Source organism: Scyliorhinus canicula, chromosome 13 (genome assembly GCF_902713615.1).
Source record: "Scyliorhinus canicula chromosome 13, sScyCan1.1, whole genome shotgun sequence".
In the NCBI taxonomy this organism is placed as follows: Eukaryota; Metazoa; Chordata; class Chondrichthyes; order Carcharhiniformes; family Scyliorhinidae; genus Scyliorhinus; species Scyliorhinus canicula.
The window spans coordinates 135,281,489-135,305,693 of NC_052158.1; the positions used below are offsets into that span (position 1 = coordinate 135,281,489).

At 46.4% G+C, this 24,205-nt stretch overlaps 1 protein-coding gene across 2 annotated transcripts in view; it reads right to left on the reverse strand.

Moving 5' to 3' along the window:
- Window positions 1-24,205, reverse strand: part of LOC119975939 (collagen alpha-4(IV) chain-like) — a 244,340-nt gene that overhangs the window by 84,896 nt on the left and 135,239 nt on the right. For both annotated transcript variants that reach the window (XR_005462836.1, XM_038815903.1), the window contains exons 25-31: window positions 21,998-22,181; window positions 15,303-15,365; window positions 13,611-13,718; window positions 10,036-10,254; window positions 6,649-6,810; window positions 3,811-3,978; window positions 2,085-2,228 (exon numbers count right to left, since the gene is read on the reverse strand). Coding sequence is in view for 1 of the 2 variants with exons in the window: in XM_038815903.1 (XP_038671831.1) it covers window positions 2,085-2,228; window positions 3,811-3,978; window positions 6,649-6,810; window positions 10,036-10,254; window positions 13,611-13,718; window positions 15,303-15,365; window positions 21,998-22,181 (1,048 nt within the window). In the remaining variant the exon portion in view is untranslated. The remainder of the gene's footprint in view (window positions 1-2,084; window positions 2,229-3,810; window positions 3,979-6,648; window positions 6,811-10,035; window positions 10,255-13,610; window positions 13,719-15,302; window positions 15,366-21,997; window positions 22,182-24,205) is intronic.

A 24,205-nucleotide genomic window follows, 5' to 3' on the forward strand; every position in this document is an offset into this window, starting at 1 on the left:
CCGCCGTCACATCCCGATAGCTGCAGTTCTTCGCGAGTAGGGTCAGGTTTTCCAGGTACCTGTCCAGCGTTTCCCTGGCACATTGACGGCGAGTAGTGAGGACGTGTCGCGCGAATACATCGTTTACAGGTTTCACGAAATGCGCCTTGAGGGTCGCGACCGCCGCCTCATACGTGGCAGCTTTCTCTATCATCACGGAGATTCGATGGCTCACCCGTGTGAGGAGGAGTCGCAATTTGAGGATTTCAGAGGGTGACGTTGCGGAGGAGTCAAGGTAGGCCTCGAAACAGCGAAGCCAATGTTCGACGATCTCTTTGGCTTCTGTCGTTCGCGCGTCGAGCTCGAGTTTATCTGGCTTGAGAGCGGCTTCCATGGTTCTGTCTCTGGATAATAAATTGTTATACCGTCAATTCACTACGAAACCATGAGAACTCGCCTGCCAGTGTCTGCTGTACAAATGAGTGCCACCCACAGGTGGCCGGTCTGTATATCGCCCCGGGGAGGGCGGAGCCAGAAGCGGAGTCCACCGGGGTTCCAGTACAAAGTCATAGGTCGCAGCACTATACAGACAGCATACTTAGGTGAATACATTCACCACAAGGGGTGACCTGATAGAGGTCTACAAAATTATGAGGGGCATAGACAGAGTGGATAGTCAGAGACTTTTTCCCAGGGTAGAGGGGTCAATTACTAGGGGGCATAGGTTTAAGATGCGAGGGGCAAGGTTTAGAGGAGATGTATGAGGCAAGTTTTTTACACAGAGGGTGGTGGGTGCCTGGAACTCGCTGCCGGAGGAGGTGGTGGAAGCAGGGACAATAGTGACGTTTAAGGAGCCTCGTGACAAATACATGAATAGGATGGGAACAGAGGGATACAGACCCAGGAAGTGTAGAAGATCTTAGTTTAGACGGGCAGCATGGTCAGCGCAGGCTGGGAGGGCCGAAGGGCCTATTCCTGTGCTGTACTTTTCTTTGTTCTTTCTTTGCCCCTATGGCCTAATATCTAACTACGCAAGAGTATAAACGAGACTACCTCCCTTCGATCTGAAATGGATATTCCTGTTTTGGACACGAACCCTCGCATACCAGTTCGATATTTTTGAAGCTGGACTGAGCAAACACTTTGAAAGATGAAACTCAATATAAATTGTTGAGCTGTATCAGGTTCCAGACAAGAAACAAACATATCAATAGTTGTGAGCACGCTCACTGAATTCAAACCATACTAACTTGCGTTCTAACACTGCAATGTAATGAGCTTACTGCACTTCTCACATCATCTTGCTGCATCAAACAAAACAACTTCTGAGTAGCCTCCTCTAATCTAACCTGATTTTTGCAAATGACCACTCCATTATCTCTTTTTGAAAAGCTCATTCTTGATATGTAGTTTATGTCTGATACTCTCCCTCTTGTTACAATCTGAGGACCTATGCCAGATAGTCATTATTGCACGCTTAGGACCAGGAACCAGAACAACACGCAAGGTATTCATGAACGACCAGGACTGGCTAACAAATTGTTCATTGTTTTCGCTCTTCAAGAAAACAACTTGGTTAGTATTTAACAATCTTTCCTCTCATTTCTTTTTTAAACATGCAAGTGCAGCTTGCTTGGAGGATAATAACTACAATTATTTTCAAAACCCTCTCCACTAAAAAATGGCCTAAAATTGTGGCAATTTCTTGCATGTTGTTTTCATCATATAAATTGGGCCATTCTATGAACTTCGACTATGCAAAAGGTAAGTACAAAGTGAGACATGGAAAATTAACCACATCACACTCTTCCAATCAGTGAATGCAAAGGGTGTGGTTGAAGAGTGATCTGTGATGCAGATGTAAAGAAAGAAACAATTTTTTTTAAGTGAAGAAAGAGAGAGAGGGCAAGAGGGAGAAATAATTCATAATCATCGCGTCGCAATCCACCTTTAAAGACAAAAGAATCTTCATTTATTGTAATAACAAAAATGCTGCTCGCTGTAATTAAATAACTCCACTGATAATTCAGTTAATAAACCTGAAGAAAATACCATTATACATTCATGATATTCTTAAAGTAAAAAGAAAATTCAATGCTTCGTACCATTGCTTCCTTTAATCCCTCTTTCTCCAACCGGGCCTTTTATTCCCTCATCTCCTCGTAGTCCTGGTTGTCCAGGAATTCCTGGAAGTCCTTGTGGACCTGGTGCTCCTAGAAATCCCCGAATACCTTGGCTCCCTTTTCTGCCTAATCCATGAAAATAATACGTTCAATAAGTGAATGATCTCACATCATAGAAAGTGCACTTTTCAGTAAGCTATTACAGCCATCACCTGTAAATATAATAATTACAATCAATAACTCATTTTTTTAGCTTTCCTCTTCCCGTCAAATGGCTGAGTGATTTTCGCCTGGTGAGTAATTGTTGCAGGCTTGATTTAGAATCTGAACTGATTTCATCTGGAATAACGTAGGGGACTGATAGAAACTGGAAAATCGATGGGTTGTGTGCTTGTGATGTGAGTGACAGGTGATATGGGATTGCATGTGTGAAATGGGATTGTGTTTGTGTGTGTTACAGGATTGCATGTTTGTTATAGGAGGGACTGCATGTTGTGATGATATGATCTGCATACTCGTCTGCCATTGGGCCAGAACGTCGGCTTACCATTGGCCCTGGTCGGTCATGTGCCTCTCGACCGATTGGCCGAGAGGCTGAGTTAACCACGCCTCTATCAACAAGGTATAAATGCTCAGAAGCCTGACGATCGTCCCTTTCCACTGTAGACGATCGCCAGGCTGTGTTCTAGTTAATTAAAGCCTGACATTGGTAAATCACTCGCCTCGCGTGCAATCGATGGTGCATCACATGTTTGACATGGGATTGCGTGTGTGTTATATGTGATGTGTGTGTGAGATATGTGATTGTGTGTGTGTATAATGTGTCTGTGTATGATACACATGTGTGTGTGTAGGGTGGACCAGGATTGGGCCTAGCTGTGCTAGCCCTGTTGCTGAGCATAGTACCAACATGAGTACGACTTTCATGTTAGAAATAATCACTTGCTTGAAGTACTACAGAAAATCTAGAGCCCCTTGAACCATGGGAGGGAGAATATTTATGGGGGGGAGCAGGGAGAAACATTTTTACATCCTCACTGTACAACCATCAACAGACTGTCCAGGTGCAATCTTACATTATCGTGTTAGAAGTTCAACTCTGATTTTCACATGACCAAATCAATTCCTACACCCAAAGCCTGTTTAGGTGGAAGTCTGCCAGTTGTGCAAACAACAAAATAATGTAGATGTGCAGGTTAGGTGGATTGGCCGTGCTAAATTGCCTCCTAGTATCCAGAGATGTTTATCTTCGGTAGGGTTATGGGGAAAGGGCAGGGGAGTGGACTTAGGTGGGGTGCTCTTTCGGAAGGTCGTTGCAGACCGGATGGGCCGAGTGGCCTCCTTTTGATTGGCAGGGTTTCCACTTTCTCTCGCAAATATGTGATTTTCTCAAGCTTTTTTACAAAATTACCAAATAATGTTCCTTCAAGATTTTTATTAGCTGCTGGGCAAGATGTTAATAACTACTCTCAGGAAAAGAGGAAACTCAAGGAGTAAATATAAGTATTAGGCGCTTTGCAGTAGGGGGGAGGGTTATGTGAATAATTTGCATTCTGAATAATATTCATCTGATTTGCCCCCCAATAGTTTAGTTGGATGAATACTCAGCACCTGAAGGGTGAGAAAGAATGAAGAGCTGATTGTTAAAATGCAAGAGTTTGCTAAATGATTTACTATCAGGAAATATGCGGAACTCAACATAACCTACCTATTGGACCAGGAAATCCTGGTGTTCCGCCGTTTCCCACAGGACCTGGCTGGCCTTGCATGCCAATTGAACCAGGTATTCCCGGATTTCCAGGAATTCCTTGAACTCCCTTTAACCCTGTTGGGCCTAAGGGACCTGGATTTCCTAAAAATCCTTTCAGAGATATACCTGAAACAGGAAAAACATTAAATACTCAGCGGTTTTGGCATAGCTACACATTAAAATAAAACACGCCCAAAGCGCGATATTGTCTTGGATTTTATGCTTTTTGGTGAGGTATGGAAGGTGGAATGGACACTCAATGGTCCTCTGGCTCTTGAACTCACCAACTCAGTGTTGTCGGATGGCCAACTTGTGACCATCTGGAGGAAGGAGGCCAGGAGAGGGCTCTGCTCCCAATCGGAACTGTATAATGCAAAGTCACGCAGCAGAAGGATAATGCGGCAAACAGTGAGTCAGTCACGGTGACAAGTTTAAAGGCCCCCCTGCCCCCCCCCCCCTCTCCGAATGTCTGTTTTGTTTTTAAGTTTTTAAACATGCAGATACTGTCACCTTCACCAACACTCTGCTGCTACCACCTGCCATGGCTCTGACTGCAAGTCCTTTCTCCTACCATTGTGCCACCACGTCATAGCTGCCATATTACACTCCCCAAATTTTTCACAGCTTTTATTCATTCATGGGATGTGAGCATCGATGGCTGGATGAGCATTTAAGCATTTATTACCCGTCCCCGAGGGCAGTCAAGAGCCAAGCATAGGTGGCCAAAGAATGCAGAGGACAACAGAAAGTTTCTGATGACTGGGTCATCAAAATGCTCAATTGTTAATTAATCATTTGAAAATGGCCGACAGGCTGCAGATCTCCATGCTTGCTCGCCTCCCATAGTTTTGGGGAGAGGCGTAATGATGTTGTATTGCCGACGCAACATGATCACGCCCTACTCTATATTTGCACAGGGGTTTGGGGGTCCAGGTCACCTGATTTGCAGATGTAAAGTGCAGCCCCATGAGGCATAAATGCATCGAATACTCTCTTACCTAATATTTCCATTATTCATATCAGGTACACTATTCTCGAAAAGGCAATTCAAAGGTATATATCCAACAATAAACCACAAAGTTGTAGGTTAATCAGATTGTGTTTCGCAGCAAACAAGAAAACAATAGAATGGCAGTCTCAATAGCAGGATTAGGGCAGCATGGTAGCCCAGTGGTTAGCACTGCTGCCTCACAGCTCCAAGGACCCGGGTTCGATCCTGGCCCCGGGTAACTGTCCGTGTGGAGTTTGCACAGTTTCCCAGTGTCTGCGTGGGTCTCACCCCCACAACCCAAAAGATGTGCAGGTTAGGTGGATTGGCCACGCTAAATTACCCCTTAATTGGAAAAAAAGAATTGCTTACATTAGTTTAAAAAATAGTAGCAGGATTAAAGTATATTTTTAATATCTACTCCAATGTGTTTACTGGGGCAACTTTTAAAACAGTGGTGTTTTTTGAAGAAAGTCTAATGAGAAAAACATTGCAGGAAGGAAGCCAGTTACTGAAAGTGTGCATTATATAAGACTTTCAATGAGATCGTGTATTCAAGATGTAAGATGTGGATCTGAACTTTGTAAGGCAGAAGCTCGGAGGCAACATTTTAGATGCTAAGGAAATGGTTGCCATGTGAACTCAACAAAGACTCTGAACAAATTCTATATCTAATCAAGTCACTTGGAACACAGGAGGCTATTGAAACAAACATCTAAGGAAGAAGCTGAAACCATTAATGGGGGAGCCTCCGTAAAGTGAAATAGGCATTTGATATTTGAGCGGAGGCAAGGGCAGTGAGCAAGGGAAGTCTGGTTCTGGGTTGGAAAGTCAGAAATCTCCAAAACTATCAGCTGGCCCAGATTGATAGAGCTGCCGGCTGGGAACTTTTGGGAAAGTAGGCGACAAACAGGAGAGATCATGCAGGAGAAGGGAAGGAAATTGAACTCAAAATCAGGCGGGAGCTTGGGGCGACTTGGTGGCACAGTGGTTAGCACTGCTGCTTCACAGCGCCTGTGTCCCCGGTTTAATTCTGGCCTCGTATGATTGTCTGTGTGGAGTTTGCACTTTCTCCCCGTGTCTGCGTGGGTTTCCTCCGGATTCCTCTCACAGTCAAAAGATGTGCAGGTTAAGTGGACTGGCCATGCTAAATTTCTCCATAGCATCCAGAGATGTGGAGGTTAGGTGGTGTAGCGAGGGGCTCTTTCAGAGGGTTGGTGCAGACTAGTTGGACTAAATGGTTCGATGGAGGGTGGACTACGATAGTTCATTGGGGAGAAGTGGTGGGTGAAGCGGAATCAGAATTGGGATCGATGGAGACAAGGAAGGGGAAGAGATTGTTAGCTGAAGGTGTTAGCAGGTGGTGAGGAAGAAGGCCTTGAATTATTGATTTGCCAGCCACTATAGGCTAATCATTGGAGAAGATTTGCTTGAGGGACCGGAGGGCCAGCCGTAAAAATAGTGACAGCTGGGTACACTGTGAGTCTGGATCATGTTACAGGATTTTAAGCTTCTAATCCCCCTGACCCCCTCCCACCTGTTGTGGGGTGAGGTTACAACTGTGACCATCATCTTCTGCTGTGAAATGGTTTCTGCATGTGTGACTTCCCCAATTATGCCAAATGTTCCAAATATCCAGGGAACATTGATGAACCATTTGTCAATGTTCTCTGTTGATTATTCTTTTTGTCTGCTATGTACGTACTGTGTACGCTCCCTCGGCGCAGAAAAATACTTTTCACTGTACTTCGGTAGGTGTGACAATAAATCAAATCAAATCAAATCAAATCAAATCAAATATCCATCACCTTGGGGGCCATGTAAACCCGGACGTCCTGGAGGTCCAATTGGACCTGATTCTCCTTTCTCCGCAGGGAAACCTGGTGGACCAGGATTCCCTGGTTGACCAGTCAGGCCTCGATCACCTTGGAATCCTTTACTTCCTGGGAATCCCGGAACTCCATTGCGCCCTAAGAATAATGGGAACAACTAATAATTATTACTTAGAATACAAAGAAGTCATGCTGTGATTTGAGAACTACTGCCCAGAAAATGCACTGTGGGAACATTTAATATGTTCACCTTAAGTTCTTCATTCTGCTATTTTGGAACAGATGTTAAATTGATTTAGGGTGAATGAACTCCACACGATACACAATGTACACACATTTGCCATTAGCTTCCTGTAAGCACATAAAGTGCTAAATTTAGTCTGATCCGCAAAGAAATCCCTTGAGTGTGATATGTTACTGTTTAATTTCCTGTGTGCTTCATTTTAACAAAATCGTTAACAGAACATAAATGTATCAGTGACTTTGTTAAGATTGTGCTTACAGGCATCTAACCCAAATGGCAGTGCCAGGGTGCCTGGGTGTGAGGTTGCCCATGCCAGGAATCGAATCCAGGGGTGCATTGTCCTTAAGACGTGATGTGAAGAGGGGCTTGAGGACTCCCTAAAAGATACGTTGGGTGCAGCGGAGGGTGGGGGGGTGGGGGGGTTCAGAGGCCTCTGGGGGCAATGAGAGGGGTTGAAAGATTGGGAGGCATTTAAAAATAGCACCCCGATCCGCGAGTCATTTTCCTGCGCTGGCAAACTGAGCTCATCAGTGCAGGAAATGAGGTAAGTGTAGCCTCAGCCGGGTGTTCCTTACTGAGACCAAAAAAATGGCAAAGTCCCGTTAAATAGGGCAATGTTTCTCAGAGCTGAAGATGCCGGGAAACACCGCTAAATGCGGCCAAAACGGGATTCTGCTTTTCTCCTGTTGAATCGTGCCAATAGAATCCCTACAGTGCAGAAAGAGGCCATTGAGTCTGCTCCGACCCTCTGAAAGAGCACTCCACCCAAGCCCACTTCCCAGCCCTAACCTAATAACCCCTTAGCCTCCATCGGAAGCCCTCTTCTCAGTAGGGGCACCCTCCCCCAATGGACTTGATATCTCCTGTTATGTTCCCAGCTGATATTACTACTGGACAGACAGGTCCTAGATTGGAACCTTGGCTCCATGTTTCAAGACATAGATGAATAAAGTCACAAGGCTGCCAATTAACTTCTATCAAAATAATATGCAACAAAAACATATGTCCATTAGAAATAAGATATAATTGGCTTCCGGTGTGCACCATGGAGTAAGTGGTCACACACAAGGCAGCCCCTGCCCAAGGTTACAGAAAAGAGCTCTTTTTAAATCAACACTGGGTGGAATTTTGATGAACAGGCGTAGGTGAATGTTGGAGAAGTACTTTCCCCCAGGAATGGTATGTTTCTTGGTTACCAGACCCGCAGAAAGAGTGAAAGATTTGGCTGAAGCTGCAGCAAAGACAAAAGCCTCTTCCAGCATGCAGGCGGGGGAAGGGCGAGCTTAAAGGCCTCAAGCTGACTTGAGGGCCTTTATGAAAGCTGAATCCTAGCAGCAGAGGGAACAACTGTGAAAAGATCTCACCAAGGCTATTGAAGAAGCGGTGACGGCTGACTTCCGGTGACGGCGGGCGGGAGGCAGCCGCGCGTTGGCGGGCGGGAGGCAGCCGCGCGTTGGCGGGCGGGAGGCAGCCGCGCGTTGGCGGGCGGGAGGCAGCCGCGCGTTGGAGGGCTCCCGTTCGAGAATGGCATTGTCGGGGATTGACGCCCGGTCCTAGGGGCAGCGAAGGCGGTGAAGGCCAGGAGAAAGTACAGGGAAGGGATATGTCAATGTCCAGTAAGAAAACGGCTGTGAAAACAGCTGAAAGTTCGTCGGGCCGTAGAAAGGTCACCGCGGGGTCACCAAGGTAAATGGAGGCTGGAGCATCGGGGAGGCTGCATTGCTTATGGCTGAAGAAATAACCAAGGTAATGGCTGCGGAATTCGAAAGGCAGTTTACAAAATACATGGAGACAATGAGGAAGGAGATGAGAGAGGTTTTGATCCACTCCCAGGATTTCAATCTCTCCTTTCAGTATTCCTCTATTCAGTATTCAGGATTGCCACATGCATTCATGCTTCCACACAATCTCCCAGATTCCCAGCCAAACCAAGAGAATACTGTGGTGATATGCTTCACTGTAAATACACATGGGGATAATGTAAATACATGTAGACTAGCTAGACACTAAAGGGAACACCAGAGACATGATACACAGACACTCAACCAATAGATCAGTTAGATAGGACACAACCAATGTGCATTCACGATACACACTGAGGTGACACCACCACAGGAGGGCATTACACCAACCCATGTCTAAAGGACACAACACTCATGATCTTCCTCTTTCCAGTGGAGACAGTCAGTGAGTAGAGACACAGGGTTGATTCAATATCACACCCACCACGTGGATTGTAGCAGACTGGTTAGTCAGTCTGAGTAGCTATAGAAGGATTAACAGTAGTGGCGAACCCGAGTAGAAGAATTGTAAACAGTTTAATAAACGTGTTGAAGTTATCTCCAAGTCCAAACCTTCCTTTGTCAGAGTGCACAACAAGGAAGCCGCTTATGCTATGCCAAGAGCATAACAAGACAAACACCACTGTTAATAATAATAATCTTTATTATTGTTACAAGTGAGTTTACATTAGCACGGCAATAATGTTACTGTGAAAAGCCCCTAGTTGCCAGATTCCGGCACCTGTTCGGGTACACAGAGGGAGAATTCAAAATGTCCAAATTACCTAACAGCATGTCTTGTGGGAAGAAACTGGAGCACCCGGAGAAAACCAACGCAGACATGGGGAAAATGTGCAGACTCCGCACAGACAGCAACCCAAGCCGGGAATCGAGCCTGGGACCTTGCCGCCGTGATGCAACAGTGCTAACCACTGTGCCACCATGCTACCCTATGAAACATGTTTGAGCTGGCTCAACCTAATTACAAATTGGCATCATTTACTTTTCCACAGTTTTAAAAGTGTTAACCTGTTAGATCAGAGACATGTCATAAGTAAACATGTTCTGCAGAAAGTACTGCTCCAATTGTAGCATAAATGTAGTATATTGTTCACAGGTGTTATTCCAATAGCCAATAATCTCATTGCAAATTTGGTGTTATTGGTTCTATATCCTATACTGTGTTGGGCTGAAGTGGGGTGAAGTTTCCAAATAAGTAGAGTGATAACCAGTTGAAGACATTAAACTTCATTATTAGCAATTAAGCATTAACCCTCAGACCAAATTGTTTCGTAGAAAATGAAAAAAAAAAGAAAAGAGCTGTCTTTTGATCTTTACCTTGCCTTCCTGGAGGTCCTGGACTCCCAGTATCTCCACTTGCACCTGTTGGGCCTCTCCTGCCAAATTGTCCAGGAGCCCCTGATGGACCATCGTATGAATCGCCAGGTGGACCTTTTTCTCCTGGAATACCCGAAAAGCCTGGAGAGCCAGGAGCTCCGTTTTCTGAAGCTCCAGGAGGCCCTTGACGACCTGGGTCACCAATTGATCCTTGAAAACCTGCAAAGAAAGAAGCTGCAAGTTAGTTGTACGGTTCCCATGAACTGTTGACATGCTAAAAGTTAAAGCAGAAATCCAGCAGACCATACTGTATTATTGTCTGATGCTTCCCTCATTCCCATCGCTGTCTTTGCTGGATAGTCCTGCCACCCTCTCAGATGTCATTGTCGCAAGCATCTCCAGTAGCTCTGGAGATGTGGATCTGGAGTAGCTCAAACATGTTTCATAGGGTAGCACGGTGGCACAGTGGTTAGCACTGTTGCATCACGGTGGCAGTGTCCCAGGCTCGATTCCCGGCTTGGGTTACTGTCTGTGCGGAGTCTGCACATTCTCCCCATGTCTGCATGGGTTTCCTCCGCGTGCTCCGGTTTCTTCCCACATAGATTCTCTGAATCTATTGGCTGAGTCCTCAAATGACACCACAATCACATCAGCCATCATCTTATTGAATGGTGTAGCATGCTCAATGGGCCGGATGGCTTACTCCTGCCCCTATTACTTATCACCCTCCTACTAGGTTTCCAAAAAAATGACTGTGCTTTTGTGCACATATATGATTTTAAAAAATAATCAGCAGCACTCACTTTTCAGAATTGACATAACGATAGCCATGGCACATTCTAGGTTAACTAATGCATTCCTCTACTATTTCAAGAGAGCAATTACCCTCTATTGAAATGGGTTAAGGCCTTTGTTAAAACAGCTGACAGGGAAGTACATTACAACAGTGACTGCACATCAATCGGCTGTGAAGCTCTTTGGGACGTTCTGCCACATAAATGCAAATCTTAAATTCTTTCTTACATAATACAGCAATTGAATGTTTAATGTGACAACAAGCATTCCTGTCTCGGTTCATATCTTTGTATTCCTAACACTTTTTCCTCCTCTAATTTCTCCTCTGCTGGAAAGTTCTTTCCCAGATGCTTCACATGTGCAAAAGGGCTATTTAAATAGTAAATCGGTGATTGTTATTTTTCCCCTTTATCGCCACTTAGGTATAAGTGGGCGACACAGTAGCACAGTGGGTAGCACTGTTTTTTTAAAAATAATTTTTATTGAAGAAATTTTTCAAAATACAAACATTTTAACCCCCCCTACATTTAAATTTAAATTATATCAAAACAGAGTCAAACCCCCCTACTTAACAAAAAGTCCCCCCCACCCCCTACTCGCGCGTCCCCCCCCCCCCCCCCCCCGCCGGCGAGCCGACAGTCAGACCAACTTATCATTTCTGGCAGTGTCCTCGGGCAGGCCTTGCCCGTGCCACCACCGCTACCGTACTTCCTTCGTTGTTGTCCCCCCCCCCCCCCCCCCTCCCCCCCCTCCCTCCCACCCTCCCCTCCCCTCCCGGGTTGCTGCTGTCACGACCTCAGTTTCTATCTCTGATCTAAGAGGTCCAGGAAGGGTTGCCATCGCCTGAGAAACCCCTGCACCGACCCTCTCAGGGCGAATTTGATCCTTTCCAATTGGATGAAGTTTGCCATGTCGTTTAACCAGGTGTTAACACTTGGAGGCCTTTCGTCCCTCCACTGAATCAAGATCCTCCTCCGAGCCACCAAGGACGCAAAGGCTAATATTCCAGCCTCCCTCGCCTCCTGTACCCCCGGCTCCACCCCAACCCCGAAGATCGCAAGTCCCCATCCTGGCTTGACCCTGGACCCCACCACTCTCGACACCGTCCCTGCCACCCCCTTCCAGAACTCCTCCAGTGCCGGACATGCCCAAAACATATGTGCATGATTCGCAGGGCTTCCCGAACATCTAATACACCTGTCTTCCCCCCCGAAAAACCGACTCATCCTTGTCCCCGTCATGTGGGCTCTATGCAGTACCTTAAATTGAATGAGACTTAGTCTCGCACATGACGACGACGAGTTGACCCTCTCCAGGGCGTCTGCCCATGTCCCGTCCTCTATCTGTTCCCCCAGCTCTAACTCCCACTTATCTTTCAGCTCCACTACTGGTACCTCCTCCACCTCCTGCATAATCTTATAGATGTCCGAGATCTTCCCCTCCCCGACCCAGACCCCTGATAGCACCCTATCACTCGCCCCCCTGTCGGGAAGCGCGGGGAACCCCTCTACCTGTCGTCTGGCAAATGCCTTCACTTGGAGGTACCTGAACGTGTTCCCCGGGGGGAGCCCAAATTTCTCCTCCAGCTCTCCCAAGCTCGCAAACCTCCCCTCTATAAACAAGTCCCTCAGTTGTCTAATACCCGCCCTCTGCCAGCTCTGGAATCCCCCTCCTGTATTTAAAAAACAGGATCCCAGGTTCGATTCCCGGCTTGGGTCACTGTCTGTGTGAAGTCTGCACGTTCTCCCTGTGTCTGTGTGGGTTTCCTCCGGGTGCTCTAGTTTCCTCCCACATGTCCCAAAAGATGTGCTGTTGGGTGAATTTGATATTCTGAATTCTCCTACTGTGTACCCGAATGTGGCAACTCAGGGCTTTTCACCGTAACTTCATTGCAGTGTTAATGCAAGCCTACTTGTGACAATAAAGATGATTATTATTATACTTTTAATAGACAAATCAAACTGAAGAACCAACATCCTTTGGACTGACACCTTTAAGTTTGAAAAGAACAGGAGAGTAGAGAAGATACTTGAAGAAGCGATGTTTAAATAATGCTAGATTTGGGAGTGGAAAATTGTGAAGGAAGAAAAACCGAGGAATGTAAGTAATTCCACATTTTCTGCTCTTGGGAAAAATGTAGGAGACTGTGGTAAGTCTTGGATTTACAAAGTAAGAATGCAGTGTGGAGCAGCTGCGTGTAGGATGGCATATTTGGAGCAGGGAAGTTGGAGCATTAAGTAAGAGGGCTGTGATATCAGAATTGGAGCACAGAAGGAATGTTCTATTGTGGCAGTGGCCACAATAAATATTGATAAAGAAAGAAGTAGGAAGAAAGATTGAGACAGATGGTGAATGTGAAAAAGAGCGAAATTGTGCAAAAGGGTAAGAAAGAGAGCTGCAGAAAACTAACACCAATTCCATTCCCAGTCTGTTTTAGACAAATTAATTCAGCTCAATCTTAAAGAGTCAAAACTTGGACATTCTCGGCCTAAATTGTTCAAAATTATATCAAGCAGCGTGTTTAAAAACTGAGATTAAGGGGAGCTATTGCCAAAACAGCTAGAACATAGAAATCCACAACACAGTTATAAATGGCTGCCTTTATTTACTGATACGAATTGTTTAGTCCTTTGAAACTGAGCAAAGCCAATTCAGTGGCAAAACTGGCCAACATCTCCCATTTACACACGGTAACTATATTGTGAGTTGCAGCTCAGAAGCAATCAGATTCATGGTACACCCAGAACCAAATGATCTAGTTTGAGATTTTCTCTTCGCACCTGACTCTCCAGGATATGTCATCAGGCCCGGTTCACCTTTCAGGCCTTTCGGCCCGTCGAAGCCAATTTTCCCTGGTCTGCCATAAATCCCTGGAGAACCTTTTGATCCTGTGGAAGGGAAAGAGAATGGGTGAATTGTGACTGGTCGGCAATGCCAACCCAAACGGCAGCAATATCAGAACTGTTGGATCGATAACTGTTAGATTCGGCTGGATTTTCATCCTCGAGGTGGGTGGTGGGAGTTGCAAAATATCCCGGGAATGTGGCTGCCGAGGTGGGATTTTCGCTCCATGGCAGTGGAGGGTGGAATGGCAAAGGAAGGTGGTTACAGGAGCCCTGCCCCTGGAGGGTGTTCGCCGGCAGCCAGATAGGCTACTGGTTGAAAAAAGCGGAGTTTAAAAGGCCCACCTCGGTGTTTTGGGACTTTGCCCCTGTTATTATAAAAACAGAAAGGCCATAGTCCCACACACTCCCTGTGCACCAACCAGGCCACTTCATATCCTCCACTCACTTCACAATGGCACCACATACCCTCCATGCAAAGATAAGCCCTGCACCTACTGTCATGACCCCCCTTCCCTCCATCACAAGTTATGGCACTTCCATGCAAACCCGCCCACTATACACTCTGTTTAGAATCAATGAACCCTACAGTGACGGCAGGATGTATTCAAAAGGCTTAAAACAAATGAGTCTTAAAATTGTTTTCACTGCAGCCCAATCATTCAAACCTTTAAAGTATCAATAGCAGAAACTATAAACAGTTGAAACTTCTTTATCTTGCATAAATAAACATTGCGAAATTGGCAGAAGAAATCACAGAGCAAGAACTGTCAATCAAACAACATTTCGCTGGGGAGGCAGCTTTTCCAGCACTCTAATGAATATGTGGGTTCTCAGCCAAGCCTCATTATGCATTCTTGGCTTGTGATGGGGGACTTGGGTAAGATCTTTTGAACTTCCATTTCAAAGGGTTCTCTCATCCAGGCTATGGTTCATGACACCTCTGAGGTGCTGTGAATGAGGACTCTTTGAAAAGATGGCCCGACTGTACGAAAATTGCAGTGTATTAGGACATGTTTGTCCCCACAACGGAGCTGTCAGATTGGGAGTGCAGACTCACAGCCTGAACCCGGCTCTCACGCTTTAACAGCACTGCTGAGAATTGGAAACCCAGGAATAGGTCTGGAATCCTGGGATCAGATCCCGACTGCTATTTTTGCCCCTCATGGAGTCTCCCCGAATCCATGAAAATCCAGTCTATTGATTCCTTTTGTCGGAGATAAGGTGGGGGAGGAGGGTATTTCCCCCCCCCCCCCCCAGTATTGTTAGCTGTGGGAAGTAGCCCGCCATTGGTCAGTGGCAGGATCTTCTGGTCCTGCTGCTATCAATAGGCTCTCCCATTGGTTGGCTCCACCGGCAGTGGGGGTTTGCCATCAACAGGACCGAAGATCTCCCCCCCCCCCCCTAATATGGTGATAAAAGCAGGAGAGGACAAGACAATAACCTAACCATGGATTAAATGTCAAAACTTTAACTGAATACTTTTGCTCAGTTCAACTACATTTCCGTTCATTTTGCTAGATCTGCCTCGGCTCAAATTAACATATTTGTTACATTTTGCTTATGGGCCTCACAACCACTTGTTCTGAAATACAATACTGCCATTGGACTTAATTTAAATCTAAGCACCTGGTGGCCCTGGCAATCCTTTAGGGCCTGATGGGCCTGGGCGTCTTGGACAGGAAGTGTCACCTGCGAGAGAAGAAAGATGTTTATGAATAATTAATTTAATATATAATCACACTGCTGCATTAATTATTCTCAGCTTGCAAATATAACTTCAAATACTACAATGCACCAGAAACTGATAAACATATTGAATTCGGATTATGCTTAATCAGGATTTTGTAGTTAAGGGTTGAGAACTCGACACACAAGAACATAGAACATAGAACATACAGTGCAGAAGGAGGCCATTCGGCCCATCGAGTCTGCATCGACCCACTTAAGCCCTCACTTCCATCCTATCCCTGGGTGGAGCCAAGGTTGGAGCCCAGTACAAACTCCCGTACACACCCAGTGCATCTCCCCCTAGTGGCAGAGCAGCGCAACTGCTCGTGTGCCGAACTTAGAGACATAGTAATACAGTGTGAATTACGCTACTGTGATTCACCACACAGACCAAATTCGTTGAGGGTTCCTTCACATCATACTCAGCGGGGTTCTGCCTTGCTGTGCAGCACTGATGCTGTCACTTTGGCATTCATCCGTCACATCCATGCCTGGTTCTAATATGTGGTGATCCCACGATGATAATAGGTTGTCAAGACGGTGTTGCCTCGTCAATGAAGGAATGGCGATTTATGTTCACTTCAGGGTGGTGCAGGACTTCTTGGTGAAGGAGTGGCAGGGGTGGGAAATTCTCTGGAAGTATGTTTGGTGATTAGCTGAAATGCATTCTGTGGTTAGTACATTCTGTTCCTACAGGGTAGCATGGATGGATGTCAACTCCAGGGGCAAAGAAAGTTACGTTACAAAAGGAGGGCACTCGGCCCATCATGCTCTAGCCTAGATGGTGTGAAGAATCTGGAGCCTCCTTATTGACAAGTGACAAGTGTTCATTCGAGCACATATCTGACTGAAGAGTGTAGATGATAGTGAGCCATTGAGGAGTCAGAAGATGAGCCACTCATTGCCGAGTAATCTGACCCTTTTGTGTCATGGTTTGTCCAGTTAGTCTTCTGGCCAATGGTAAACACCAAACTGGTAATAGCAGGAGATTTAGTAATGGTTCCCGACATGGAGAATCATCAGGAAACAACCTGATGTGATGAATGGAAATTCATTGATGAAGCAGCTGAAAATGGTTGAACTCAGGATGTTATACTGAGAAACTCCAGCAGTGATGTCCTTGGCAAGGATAATTGGCCTCCAATGACCACACCTATCTTTCTGAAGTTCAACTTTGAGTTCAGCCACTGGATGATTTTCCCTCTGACTCGCATTTACCCCAGCTTTGTTAGGCTCCTCGGTGTCATATTCAGATGACTGCTTACTTTGATACCAGTGAAGTTGCTCACACCTCCCCTCTGATATTCAGCTTCTGCCCATGTATGTCTGTTTCAAGGTTGTAGTGAATTCTAGAATTAATGGGCGGTATTCTCCCCTGCACGCCGGGTGGGAGGATCGCTGGGGCGCCGTGCAAGTCGCGCCACGCCGCCCCGACACCCGCACGCGATTCTCCCACCCCCCTGAAACCAGCGGCGCACAAATCGTGCCAGGCCGCTCAGAGAATCGGCGCAAATGGCGAGCAGCAATGCTCCGGCCCGGATGGGCTGAGGGGCCGCGCGTAAACAGCCGAGTCCCGCCCGCACCATCCACACCTGGTCACTGCCTGCGGGTACTCGTCAGGAAGACTTGGGGGGGCGGCCTGTGGCGGGGGGGGGGAGCTCCATTCCTGCGGGGGAGGGCTCCGATAGGATCTGGCCCGCGATCGGGGCTCACCGATCGGCGGGCTGGCCTCTCCCCCCCGGGCCTACTTCCTTCCGCGGCCGGCCCCAGAACCCCAGCGCCATGTTGGTGAGGGGCCAGAGCGTTCTGTGATGTTACCACGCATGCGCTAGTTGGCGCCGGCCCAACTGCGCATGCGCGGGACCCAAGGCGCCGGGTCTCTGACGCCACACCGAGGCCCCGTCCCCATAAATTGTGCGACGCCCCTGCTAGCCCCATGGAGGGCGGAGAATAGGGGTCTGGGAACGGGCGCTGACGCCGGAGTAAAACACTCCGGTTTTTACTCCGGCGTCGGCACTTAGACTCCCGTTGGGAGAATCTCACCCAATATCTCTGGTGGAACCTAAACTTAGGATAGGCAGCCAACTTATTGGTGAGCAGTGGTGCATATTAGTGACATACATATAGATAGCTCTTTCCATCACTTTGCTAATGAAGGTAGGATATTGAAAAATCTTCATCAAAGAACTGGATTACAGTTAGGACCAATAGTTTTCACTACATCCAGAGGGTTTCAGCATTCAATGCCCAGTGGAGAGGACTGAATTTGGCATAGAGATTTGTGATGGTGAAAATCTCAGGAAGCCAAGTGTGATCATTTACTTGTCACTTTTGACTGAAGATGGAAGGGACAGGAAAAGCAATGAGTCAAAAACAGTTGGCTCTGCGGTGGGTCTCGAGAATCTGACATCAGGGCCAATAGGATCAAACATATTCAATTTGAGAAAAATATATTTCTACCCGACCCTGATTTAGGTGGTTTGGTTGGCAAACTTATTTCGGATAGGGCCTAATACACCAGCTTGAATTCCAGATGATGCGTTCGATTCAACTAATTGGGAACAAAGTCCCATTGCGAGCACATTTAGCCATGTGTTTCCTGTGGTGATCGTAGATCTGAGTAGATGCAATACAACTGAGCAAGCACTAGAGGGAGCACGGGAGAGCTATATATACGCAGGGACAGAAAGTGACGACACTTCACGGAAGGCTGAACTGGTAGCAGGACACAGACACAGGCAGGCAGCATTTGAGGTAGCCGTAAGTTAAGCTCTGAAGAGAGAACAAATTCACAATAAAGCATCTTCACCACCATTGAGACTACGAGCTTTATTAAGACACAAGGAACAACACATTTCCCAGCGCTCACGTTGTAAAGCAGGGCCTCAGTGGGGAACACCCGGCTGAGGCTGCACATAGCCCCATTTTGTGCCGTGAGGAGTTCTGCTGAGAGGGCGGCACGGTGGCATAGTGGTTAGCACTGCTGCCTCACAGCTCCAGGGTCCCGGGTTCAATTCCGGCCGTGGTGACTGTCTGTGTGGAGTTTGCACGTTCTCCCCGTGTGTGCGTGGGTTTCCTCCGCTGCTCCGGTTTCCTCCCACAGTCCAAAGATGTGCAGGTTAGTTGGATTTGCCATGCTAAATTGCCTCTTAGTGTCCAAAAGGCGAGGTGGAGTTACTGGGATGGGGTGGAGGTGTAGGCTTGGGGAGGGTGTTCTTCCCAAGGGCCAGTGCAGACTCAATGGGCCAAATGGCCTCCTTCTGCGCTGTAACTTCTATAACATCAGGATGCCATTTTGAGATGACGTCCAATCTCTGAGACCCCTGAAGCGACCCCCGCGTGAACGCACGATAGGAGGGTCCCCCCAGCCCACATCCACCCAACACCCACACAGGGCACCCCCAGCCCAATGGTGTGCATGCATACAATACCAGCATGGCATCACCAAGGTTCCCAGGTGGCACCAGCAGTGCCAGGGCACCACGCTGCGCAAAAGGCATGCAGCTGGGGGCCTCCCATTCCCTGGTTCCGTCTGGTCCCAGTACGTGGGGACCAGTGCTGAACAGCGCTGACCCGAGGTGTCCAAGACAAGGGGCATGAATCCCAAAGTCTAAGGGATTTCAGGAATCTGCACATTAGAGTGAGACCAGCTGTCTCGCTCTAATATGAAAATTTGCCAAAAAGTGATCCCACCCACAATGGGCAGGATTTACATAGAAACATCACGTGAGATCACGTTGGATCTTATGAAACGATGCAAGCCCAATAGATCACAAGAGCTACTTTTCAGGCGCAGCATGGCCATTGGATCGCGCCTGATGTTTTAGAAAACATGAGTTAGCACACAAGTTCAAAATCGTAATCATGAAGTATTTACTATAAGAATATATGGTGGGAGTCTCCAGCCGTGTTTGTCTGGCGACCGGAGAATCCCCTCCGAGGTCAATGGAGTTTTCCATTGTTGGCGTCTCACCCTTGGCGTTCTTGTGGTGGGCGGGGTAGGTGAATTCAGCCCACAGTATTTACTATTTTGATCCATCTAAGCTGACACAGAGAAATTCAGCTTTTAAATACATTGGCCCAGATTCCTACTACACCAAAGCAGATAGTGTCAGACCGGATGTTGCCTAATTTGCTGGCCTCACCTTGGTAGAAATGCTCCCAGATATCACGATCTTCGTTTGGGCGGGGGGGGGGGAATAATGTTGCTGGTGTGGGATGACATTGGAACACAACCCAGGAAGCAGAGTTTAGGCAGTCCTTCATACCCTCCATGCCAACTGATGCCCCTTCAATGCCCATTCACCCAGTGTACGGTCTACATTATGTACAGAACTAAGGAGCCTTATCGTAAAAGGCATGTGTGGAACTGCTCAGAACACCCATTCACAAACCTCTGAAAAAGTTTGCTGTGTCCTACTCCCTATCAAATGCCAATAAGATGAAATGAAAAAATGAAATGAAAATGAGATGAACCATTAAAGTAGCAATACAGAGACTTCAAACACTTTACACCACTTAATCATGTGCACATAAACATTGAGACAATGACTACAGAGATCACAGAAAGAACTCAGTACAACCACATAAAGATGTCAATAAAGCAGTCAACAGTTCTCTCCAATTGTCAAAACAGAACCCCAATGCTGAAATAATCCTTTTATGAGCCTGTGCTCTCAGCTAAACATACATAATAAGGACATCCAGTTGCACTGAAAGAATTCTTACAGCTGTCCTCATTATGAATATTTCAGAGTGCCAAACCACCACTGACAGAAAAAATGCTTTAAAAAATGACTCAGGGTGAAGCACCAGCACACAATGAGCCAAGGACTTCCCTTCAGGCAGAGCACATATGAATGTATGAATGAATTTATGAATGGGTGTTTTTTTATGAGAATTTCAAGACTTTATTAATGGCTTATTGGCTAGCTGTAAGAAGACAAAGGGTGGTGGTTGATGGGAAATGTTCAAACTGGTGTCCAGTTACTAGTGGCGTACCACAAGGATCTGTTTTGGGGCCACTGCTTTTTGTATTTTTATAAATGACCTGGAGGAGGGTGTAGAAGGATGGGTGAGTAAATTTGCAGCTGACACTAAAATTGGTGGAGGTGTGGACAGTGCAGAAGGATGTTACAAGTTACAGAGGGACATAGATAAGCTGCAGAGCTGGGCTGGCAGGTGGCAAATGGAGTTTAATGCAGAAAAGTGTGAGGTGATTCATTTTGGAAGGAACAACAGGAAGACAGAGTACTGGGCTAATGGTAAGATTCTTGGTAGTGTGGATGAGCAGAGAGATCTCGGTGTCCATGTACATAGATCCCTGAAAGTTGCCACCCAGGTTGAGAGGGTTCTTAAGCTAAGTGTGTTAGCTTTTACTGGTAGAGGAATTGAGTTTCGGAGCCATGAGGTCATGTTGCAGTTGTACATAACTCTGGTGCGGCCGCATTTGGAGGATTGCGTGCAGTTCTGGTCACCGCATTATAGGAAGGATGTGGAAGCATTGGAAAGGGTGCAGAGGAGATTTACCAGGATGTTGCCTGGTATGGATGGAAGATCTTATGAGGAAAGGCTGAGGGACTTGAGGCTGTTTTCGTTAGAGAGAAGAAGGTTAAGAGGTGACTTAATTGAGGCATACAAGATGATCAGAGGATTAGATAGGGTGGACAGTGAGAGCCTTTTTCCTCGGATGGTGATGTCTAACATGAGGGGACATAGCTTTAAATTGAGGGGAGATAGATATAGGACAGATGTCAGAGGTAGGTTCTTTACTCAGAGGGCGTGGAATACCCTGGCTGCAACAGTAGTGGACTCACCAACACTAAACGCATTCAAATGGTCATTGGATAGGCATATGGACGATAAGGGAATAGTGTGGATGAGCTTTAGAATAGTTTCACAGGTCGGCGCAGCATCCAGAGCCGAAGGGCCTGTACTGCGCTGTAATGTTCTATGTTCTATGTTATTAGGTTCTGTAGAAGTCAGGTATTTTAAATACACTTAATATAGGTAAGAAGTGCATAGTGCATACTGGCTGAGTGGGAATGAAGGGGATGTAGGAAGCATAGAAAGAGAATGGCAAAAGCATTGCTAAGACCTTTTAAAAATGCCTTTCAAAATGTTCCTGAATCAAGATGATAGCTCATAACTCCTCTGAGAGACTGTGAGCCTGAGCGTTTCAGAAGTTGGCCTCCACGACAATTGTGATGCGGTATGAGATGCCTACCTCTTCAATGGAACCAACCAGATTCGGAATGCAGGGTGTGGGCTCACTACCCATACATTTTTCCACACTGGTGAATATTGCCAGTGCCGGGAATAGGGGCAGGAATCCCGGAATCAGGACCCACTCATCATTTTGAGGGGCTTCTGGAATCAATTTAGCTCCTCGAAAGTGCGGTCCGTGGCCCTGCAGTTTCATAAACCGGCACTGCATTTCATTCAAATTACAATTATATGCTACAATATTGCACTGCATTATAACCCTATGCTACATTAACTTTGTGTTAAAAACAATCTTTGTATGACACATATAATATAATAATTTTAAATGTTTTTTAAATTCTAAGTTGGATATTTTCAGATTCCATTACCTTTTAGGCCTTTTTGGCCTTTAGAACCTTGCTCTCCTGAAAAGCCTATATCTCCCACACGGCCGGTTTGGCCTTTTGGACCAGGATAACCCAGACCTGGGGGCCCAGGGGGTCCTGGAATGGCCGAACGTCCTGGAAGACCCCGTAGGCCATTGTCTCCTGGAGTTCCATGCTTTGCATCACCCTATGGGAAATATAAATACAATCAAAGACAATGAAACACTTAAGCTTCAGTATCAAGGCAAAAAGCAATAAAGAATTATTTTAAACCTACATGTCTGAAATCAGTGAGGTGGGCAATTTAAGCCACCCAGATTAATTACTTATCCTGGTTCCAATATCTGGCAGGATCCAATTTCCACCAACTCTCCTGATCAGGCAGCCAAGGTAACGTCCCAAAACCAGCAGGGTTCTTTTTAACATAGGCATGTCTTGTTCTGATGGTGCCATCACCAGGTAGTTTGATTGGAAATGAGTTTCCCCACCAGGCCAACCCAGCAAGGATGAAGATTAGAGCGAGAAAAGGTCCAAAAAGCGCATCCTACTTTTGTGGGAGCGGCAGGGATTTCCAAATCTTCAATTCTAACAGGTACCTTGGTGGTTACATCCATCAATTCTGAACCAATCATTTCAAAGTCTTGAAAACGGCAATTTGATGACCTCAATTTTTCCTATTTTTCAGCTACTCAGTTTCCTCTTATAATATAATAATAATGGTAATCTTTGTTGCTACAAGTAAGCTTTCATTAACACTGCAATGAAGTTACTGTGAAAAATCCCTAGTCGCCACATTCCAGCGCCTGTCCGGGTACATGGAGCGAGAATTCAGAATGTCCAATTTTACCTAATAGCAAGTCTTTCGGGACTTGTGGGAGAAAACCGGAGCACCCGGAGGAAACCCACGCAGACACGGGGAGAACGTGCAGACTCCGCACAGTCAGTGACCCAAGCCGGGAATCGAACCTGTGGCCCTGGCGCTGTGAAGCCATGGTGCTAACCACTATGCTACCGTGCTGTCCGTATCATCTTAATGTTAAATCCCAGTGCCAGGAGGTTTCTTGGTTGGCTATGCAAATAGCATTTTCCATGAACAGGATGCTGCTGCTGTCAGTCCAAACACTCACTCTACCTACCACACAATTGAGCAACGTCATGTAAAAATTTTAGTGCCATTGCGGTGCCAGGTATGCAGGCAGCACTATCCCAGCAATTGGCTGATTGAATCAAACTGCATGTTCCTTTGGTTGTACATAATATACACAGTGCAGACCGTATTCAACCATCCCTCGCTTGCAAAAACCGAAACCAAACATTGATGGTTAGATGTGATTCTGCGACCGGGTAGCACTTGTTGAGACATCCTGAATGCACCAATAGTAACACTGATAACCAATTTAAGATAATGGGTGCAATTCTCCTAAAAGATTTCCAAGTGTGGCCTTTGGCAGGAAACAAGGTGCGATCCCCTCCGGTTGGTTCCACGCCATCCAGATCTCAACCCACCCACACTCAGGAATGTTTTTGGAGGTTGGGGTGAATTGATGATGTTTGTGGGTCCGCGATGAAAAGCTTCAGCAACGAGTCCCCCTTGTCAAAAATATTCAACAAATATTTTCCCTGTGAATCCAAGTGGTCTCCGAGCAGGAGAATGACATGGACCCCGAGTTTTATCTCCTTCTTTGGCACAAAAATGCCATAATCTGGGTAAGTGGATGCGCTTTGTGAGCTGGGACCCTGTTACACCTTTCCTGTACTCACACAAACAGTTTTGGGGGTTAGTTACGTACTTCACCTTCCCAGAACAGGTGGTGTGCAGTATGACAACATCCACATGAGAAAAATGTGCAACATGATTTGTCTCCAAACATTTATCCCCCAGGAAGATGGGGGCAAAGAATAATGATGCAACCCTGTGAGAGAATTGAACATTTAAAAGGCCAGTTTTAGCAATGTAATTGTTAGTGCTACTGAAACGACTGGAGGGATACTGGCAATTTAAAAACAAGTATTGAATGTTCTTTGGGATCAGTTGGACAGAGCACTGCGTTGCTGTGATTTTTGATTCTTTCAGGCCCCACCCGCACCCATATCAGCACATCCCTTCCTTACCTCTGCATTTGCTTAAAAGCAGTCACCTCTCTAACATTTCCCTGTCCTAACGAAAGGTCATCAACCGAATGGGCGAGACTCTACCCGCTGCTGCCCCCA